The 7,488-nt window shown below is 43.1% G+C and overlaps 1 protein-coding gene across 1 annotated transcript in view; it reads right to left on the bottom strand.

The window, feature by feature from the left end:
- LOC108311772 (cytochrome b5 type B) overlaps positions 1 to 5,560 on the bottom strand; it is a 34,736-nt gene extending 29,176 nt beyond the window's left edge. The window contains exon 1 of the mRNA XM_017539338.2: positions 5,199 to 5,560. Coding sequence (XP_017394827.1) covers positions 5,199 to 5,372 — 174 coding nt within the window. The 5' untranslated portion in view covers positions 5,373 to 5,560. The remainder of the gene's footprint in view (positions 1 to 5,198) is intronic.
- Between the last annotated feature and the right edge of the window lie 1,928 nt (positions 5,561 to 7,488).

Here is a 7,488-nt window from a genome sequence, read left to right as displayed (position 1 = left end):
AATGGTATAACCTTAGCAGGGTCTGAAGTTCAGGTCTGTAGATCTAAACATAACTTCACATCCTTATCCCCACCCAATCAGGTCCCACTGCATTGATTCTCACAACTCCATAGGTACCTTCATGGTATTTATGTATCACAATTGCAATTATTTATGTAATATCTTTCTTCTCTATCAGACTAGATAAATTCCATTGGGAATAGAGACCACATCTGTCCCATTCATGGCTGTTTTAGAACACAGCATGGTGCCTGGAACATAACAGAACCTAGAGAGTGAGCACACAAACTACTCACAAGTGCAAACACAAGTGTGAGTGCACGCCATGCCCCTGTGTGAAATGAATAAATAAATGAAAGTGCTAGAAGTTAAATTCTGCCTCATCTTATCTCTCACCTTCCCTAGAACTAACCACTTGGAACCACTCTTGGTAGAGAGCATTATTTCTATAAAATTATAATGTTAGGCCAGGCACAATGGCTCATTCCTGTAATCCCAGCATTTTGGGAGGCTGAGACCGGAGGATCACCTGAGGTCAGGAGTTCAAGACTAGCCTGACCAACATAGTGAAACCCTGTCTCTATTAAAAACACAAAAAAATTAGCCGGGCGTGGTGGCAGGTGCCCATAATCCCAGCTACTTGGGAAGTTGAAGCAGGAGAATTGCTTGAACCCAGGAAGCAGAGGTTGTAATTAGCTGAAACTGCGCCACTGCACTCCAGCCTGGGAGAGAGTGAGACTCCATCTCAAAAATTAATTAATTAATTGTAATGTTAATTCCACTGGGCAAGCAACAATCAAACTGAACTTCCTTTTGACGAGCCTTGGAGAAATCCAGTAGGAATTATTAGTCAAACTCCAAAGCTTTCAAGAAATACCCTAGGATTGTACCAAATAGAGCCTGCATTCTCAGCAGTCTTAAGGCCAGGCCACTCTCTACCTCACACGACAATTACTTGTGCACAGATCTTCCCTGCAAATCCAAGTCATCTAATTTACCTTTCAATCCTTCAAAGCGCTTGCCACTTGGCACTCAAAAGATGCTGCAGGAAACAATGCAATTTTGTTTTACAAACGAAAATAATCACTAACATTTACTGAGTTCTTTAGGCCAGGTAATATGCCATAATAAGTCCATATATGAACTATTTAAATTACTTGTCACAACTACAACTACCTTGTGAAGTATGTGCTATTATCTCCATTTTACAGATGAGAAAGGGCCTTTACAGAGCTTATTTCCACAAGGTTCCACAACTATTAAGCAGTAAAGTAGAAAACTCAGCCAGACACTTGGACCTCAAAGCCAACATCCAGCCACTAGAAAAAATGCTTTCAAGTCAATAATAACAACCCAATTTTTAAAAGAGCAAAACTAAACAAATACTTCACAAAAAGACATATATAAAGGGCCAATAAGCCCATGGAAAGACACAACATCATTAGTCATTAGGAAAATGCAAGTTAAAATCACAATTATATACCATTCCACATCCATTACAATGGCTTTTTTTTTTTTTTTTTTTGAGGCAGAGTCTTGCTCTGGCACCCAGGCTGGCATGCAGTGGCACAATCTCGGCTCACTGCAACCTCCACCTCCCAGGTTCAAGCAATTCTCCTGCCTCAGCCTCCCGAGTAGCTAAGAGTACAGGCACACACCACCACACCCGGCTAATATTTGTATTTTTAGAAGAGATGAGGTTTCTCCATGTTAGCCAGGCTGGCCTCGAACTCTTGACCTCAGGTGATCCACCCACCTCAGCCTCCCAAAGTGCTGGGATTAAGAGGCGTGAGCCACCTCGCCTGGCCAACACACACCCATTAGAATGGCTAAAAGTAAATGACTAACAATTACAATGTGTCAATGAAGATGTGAAAAAACTGGAAAACCCACATTGTGGTGGGAGTATAAAATGATATAAACACTTTGAGAAATGCTCTGGCAATAGCTTAAAAAGTTAAATGGACATATAACCTAGTAATCTCACTCCTAGCAATTTTACTACTAGGTATTTGCCCAGGAGGAATACATACCTAGGTCCACATAAAGATTTGTACATGAAAGTTCCCAGCAGTTTTATTCATCATAGCCCCAAACTGGGGAGAACCCAAATGTCAATCAACAGGTGAATGGATAAACAAATGTTGGTATATTCACACAATGAAATTAGAAGTTACAAATCACTGATAACAGAAAAAAAAAACAGACGAATCTCACAGATCTACTGAGCAAAATAAGCGAGACAGAAGAGTACATACTATATTGTTAGAAATAAAATCAGTGTGAATGGGGACAACACTGGTAGAAATGTTCTATAGTCATGTGCCGCATAATATGGTCAACAACGGACCATATGTATAATAGTGGTCCCATAAGATTATAATACCATATTTTTATTGCACCTTTTCTATGTTTAGATGCACAAATACTTGCTACTGTGTCACAACTGCCTGCAGGTTTACATAGGTTTACAGCCTAGGAACAAGAGGCTACATCATACAGCTTAGGTGGGTAGTAGGCTATACCACCTAGGTTTGTGTAAGTACACTCTATCATATTCGTAAAGGGATAAAATCACCTAATGATGCAGTTCTCAGAATGTGTCCTCATTGTGAAGTGACCCATGACTGTATATTGATTGTGATGGTGATTATACAGATGAGATATTTATTTGTCAAAACTCATTAAACTCTACATTCAAAATCTGTACATTTTATTGTCCCTACATTTGATTTCAATTTAGTTGATTTAAAGAAAAAAATGTGACAGCAAAATATTGATAAATCCAAATGTTTATCAATAGGATACTGCTTAAATAAATTATGATCCATAAAATAAATCCTATGCAGCTGTGGTGAAGGAGAAGGAGGGATGCCAGTTATTGCTATGGAAAGATCGCTGAGATATACAGTTAAGTGAAAAAAGCAAGACACAGATCAGTGTGCATAGTATGCTACCTTTTATGTAAAAAAAAAAAAGTAACTACATTCACTTTGGCTTGTATATGCAAAAAGAAACTGAATCAATCAAGAAGAAATTTGGAGAAAATAAAACCACAAATGAAAAACATTATTTTCTTTTTCTTTTTTTTTTTTTCCTTTTCTTGAGATGCAGTCTTGCTACGTTGCCCAGGCTGGAGTGCAGTGGCGCCATCTCAGCTCACTGCAGCCTCCACCTGCCAGGTTCAAGCTATTCTCCTACTTCAGCCTCCCAAGTAGCTGGGATTACAGGAACCACCATGCCTAATTTTCATATATTTAGTAGAGATGAGGTTTTGTCATGTTGCCCAGGCTGGTCTCGAACTCCTGACCTCAGGTGATCCACCCACCTCTGCCTCCCAAAGTGCTGGGATTATAGGCATAAGCCACTGTGCCCAGATGGAAAAACATGATTTTCTACCCATTATGAACCATGCTTTAGTATAAAACTTATTACGAAGCAAGTACTAGAAGTCATAGCTAAGGCTAGAATTTTGAAGCAATGCTATGCCGACAAGAGAAATCAAGGAATCTGTCAAATCTGCTACTATCAATTGTATAATCAGGATCTCTCTGACCCTGTTACTTGTACCTCTGTTAAAATAAAAATCACTACTATCAAAGTCACCCTCAACTAGTGTTTTGAAGATGAAATAACGGGAAAGCACTTTTAAAAGCATAAAATGCCGCACACCATACAAATGCAAAATGTTACTAAATTTTGAGTTGTTAAATTATTGCCCATTAGTAAGATTGATTAAAAATGATGTTCTTGCCAGGTGTGGTGGCTCACGCCTGTAATCCCAGCACTTTGGAAGGCCGAGATGGGCGGATCACGAGGTCAGGAGTTTGAAACCAGCCTGACCAACATGGGAAAACCCTGTCGCTACTAAAAATACAAAAAAAAATTAGCCAGGCGTGGTGGTGTGCAACTGTAATCCCAGCTTCTAAGGAGGGTGAGGCAGGAGAGTTGCTTGAACCCAGGAGACGGAGGTTGCAGTGAACCAAGATTTCCCCATTGCACTCCCGCCTGGGCACACAAGACTCTGTCTCAAAACAATAATAATAATGTTCTTTACGGGAAACTTTTAAATTTTTAAAGTTTTTAGAATTAAAAATCAGGATGCAGACTTAGGCCCCAAATTCACTGAAAAAAATATTTCACTAGTATATTTCCTTCAGAGAAACAGAAATGAACTTTTACAAAATCATTAATCTATTGCTCAAAATAAATTGATCACACATACAAAAAAAAAAGGGAAAAAAAATCAAAGCTTCAAACCAATCTTTAGTAGCTGCATATCACTCGTTGCCTGGGGTTGGGGAGGGAATGACTGTAAAGGGAAAGGAAGCTTTTTAGAGTGATGGAAATGCTCTATGTCTTCACATGGAAGAATACTTCAAAACTCATCGAAATGTACATTTTAGATGGGCACAATTTATGTGTGTACATTACACCTCAATAAATTTAGTTTAAATTTTTTTTAAAGTCTATCCTGTTTCCTTAATTAAAAAAAAAAAAAATTAGTTGCACCATGATCTGAAAGATAATTTTTAAAATGAGATCTAACGCAACAGGCTTGAAGATTAAATAAAACAGTCTTGAAGAGTTAAGAGGGTGACAAAACAATGAGTCAATGACATAAAAAAGTGGGGGTCGCTTTTTCTGACCTTCTGACCTCAAGGTCAACTCAGATTACGGAAAAAAAAAAAAAAGAAAAACCAATGGACGCATAATCAAGGTTGGGGGAGGGGTATGGAGAGAAATCTCAGCTTCTGGTCAAGACGACAAAAACCAAAATCGGTATTACTTCAGAAGGCACATTGGAAAAGGCACAGATGTGGGTGCACTTCAGACCCAGGTTCAATGGATCTAGGCCGTTAAGTGTATGACCTTGAGAGTCCTCAACTGAGCCTCAGTTTCCCTTTCTGTAAAATGGAGACAATGATGGCTTAGAGTTTAGCTGAGCACACAACAAGTGCTCGACATATAATACATGATCTTATGTAAGGCACCAGAACTCGGAGCTGACTGGAAATGTATGCAGACTAAAGCCCTGCCCCCCCAATCCCACCGCAGTTTCCCTCTGAGGGTCGTGGTCCCTCTCCTACGCCTTATCGCCCCCAGTCAGGCCTCCCTTCCTTCCCCAATACCCTCCACACAACCTTTTCATCCCTCGCCCCGGCAGCTCCAGAGGCCTCCCACCTCCCGGGCCCCACCTCATTGAGGAAGCGGGTGACATCGTAGACTCTCCCATGGATTACAAGCCACAGTTCCTTCAAGGAGTTGCGCTTCGCCACCTCCTCCAACCGGTAATAGGTGGCTGAGGTGTCGACCTCCTGCCCTTTCCCATCGTTGCCGCTAGCTTCCGCAGTCGCCATTGAACCGGACATACCGCCTCTCCACAGCTAACTGGGATTCCGCTACTACCTTCCTTGAGACCCGGCGCTCAGCCTTCCTCGGCTTCCGTAGCTAGGGCCCATAAGGCCTTGAGAGGGATCCTAGCAACAGCCAATCACACTTCCGAATAGTTTTTCGTTGTTGTTTTTTTCTTCACCAATGAAACGAGGAGGCACAGTTCGAAATCCCGCCCACTCCTCGCCCCATCCTCCAGGTGAAAGTGTGGTTCGAGGTCCAACTAACCAATAAGGGTCGTTCAACCTCCAACCTCGCCAATCAGATACCGTGATTTTTGGACTGGCGCCAAAAAGAGGCGTGCTGACAGGTGTCACCTCAGGAGAGGTTCCCCTTCGCTCAGCCAGTGGGCCTGCAGGGTCTCCGGTGCTCCGTTTCCCTTCCCATCGCTGTAACTTTCTCCTGAGTCTCAGGAAGCTCGTTTCCCCCATACTACCGGCGCAGCCTGTATCCCAACCCTGATTTTACATCTTTGCTGCCTCCAGTCCGTGATCTGGCCAATCCCGTCTCTCTAAGGCTCAGTTTCCCCATCAGTAAAATGGACTTGATAAGCTGTCTCTTACAGAGGAGTTTCCCTTTTTTTCTTTTTTTTTTCTGAGACAGGGTCTCGCTCTGTCCCCTAGGCTGGAGTGCAGCGGTGTGATCTCGGCTCACTGCAACCTCCGCTGCCCAGGTTCAAGCGATTCTCCTGCCTCAGCCTCCCGAGTAGCTGGGATTACAGGCATCCGCCACCACGCCCCGCTAATTTTTGTAGTTTTAGTAGAGATGGGGTTTCACCCTGTTGGCCAGACTGGTCTCGAACTCCTGATCTCAGCTGATCCGCCCACCTCGGCTTCCCAAAGCTCTGGGATTACAGGCGTGAGTCACTGTGCCCTGCCGGGTTTGCCCATTTAAATGAGAGTGTCCGTAATGCGCTTGGCGCATAGTAATCGCTAAACATGGTAGCCGATCAGAAAGGCAATTGCTTTCCCGAGTTGGGACAGCAATTGAGAGTAGAGTGTGGTGTACCCCACGTTTCTACCACCATTCAGAATCCGATTTTCAAACGAATTCTGTGATGATCAGGATCAATCTGCACTATTTTAGTCTCTACGTGATCTAAAATAGAATTGAACTCAACTGCCCCCGGCTAGAGGTCCTGGCACTTTCGAATTCCAAGTTTGGTTAATGGAAAGTTGTGCACCACTTTTTAACTGCCATCGTAACTGACAGATTGCTCTTCCTATAATGTCATTTTCATCCTGTCACTCTCGCAGTCTACCATTCAGGGCTTTCCACAATCCATTCGCAACCTCTTTCACTAACATATAATATTTTCCCCCATTCCCTTTATAAGCCTGTTGCGCCAGCCCCAACTCCGAAACCTGCTGGTGTAAAACCACACCAGTGGTCATCTCAGGTCCACCAAGTTAAGATATTCTCTTCCTTCCAATGCCCACTGGCCTTTCGAGTTCCTCTTCAGTTTCTTCCTTTTTCACAAACTCTTCTACCGCTCTGAGCTCCTGTGGTTCCATCCCTTTGTAGTACATAAAGAAGTGTATCACTATTTTGGGAAACCTGCTTCCTCCATAAATTTTAACTTTAGGTAGGGCACGGTGGCTCACATCTGTAATCCCAGCACTTTGGGAGGCCAAAAAGGGCAGATCACAAGGTCAAGAGATCCAGACCATCCTGGCCATGGTGAAACCCCATCTCTACCAAAATAAAAAAAAAAAAAAAAAATTAGACGGGCGTGGTGGCATGTGTCTGTAGTCTCAGCTACTCAGGAGACTGAGGTAGGGGAATCACTTGAACCTAAAAGACGGAGGTTGCAGTGAGCTGAGATCGCACCCCTGCATTCCAGCATGGCAACAGAGCAAGACTCTGTCTTAAAAAATAAAAATTAAGGCCGGGCACGGTGGCTCAAGCCTGTAATCCCAGCACTTTGGGAGGCCGAGGCGGGTGGATCACGAGGTCAGGAGATCGAGACCATCCCGGTCAACATGGTGAAACCCTGTCTCTACTAAAAATACAAAAAAATTAGCTGGGCATGGTGGCGCGTGCCTGTAATCCCAGCTACTCAGGAGGCTGAGGCAGGAGAATTGCCTGAGCCCA

The sequence above is a fragment of the Cebus imitator genome, unplaced genomic scaffold, assembly GCF_001604975.1.
Source record: "Cebus imitator isolate Cc_AM_T3 unplaced genomic scaffold, Cebus_imitator-1.0 Scaffold118, whole genome shotgun sequence".
NCBI lineage: Eukaryota > Metazoa > Chordata > Mammalia > Primates > Cebidae > Cebus > Cebus imitator.
Note: the sequence above shows the minus strand (reverse complement) of the source record. Positions and strands in the feature narration are given on the sequence as shown.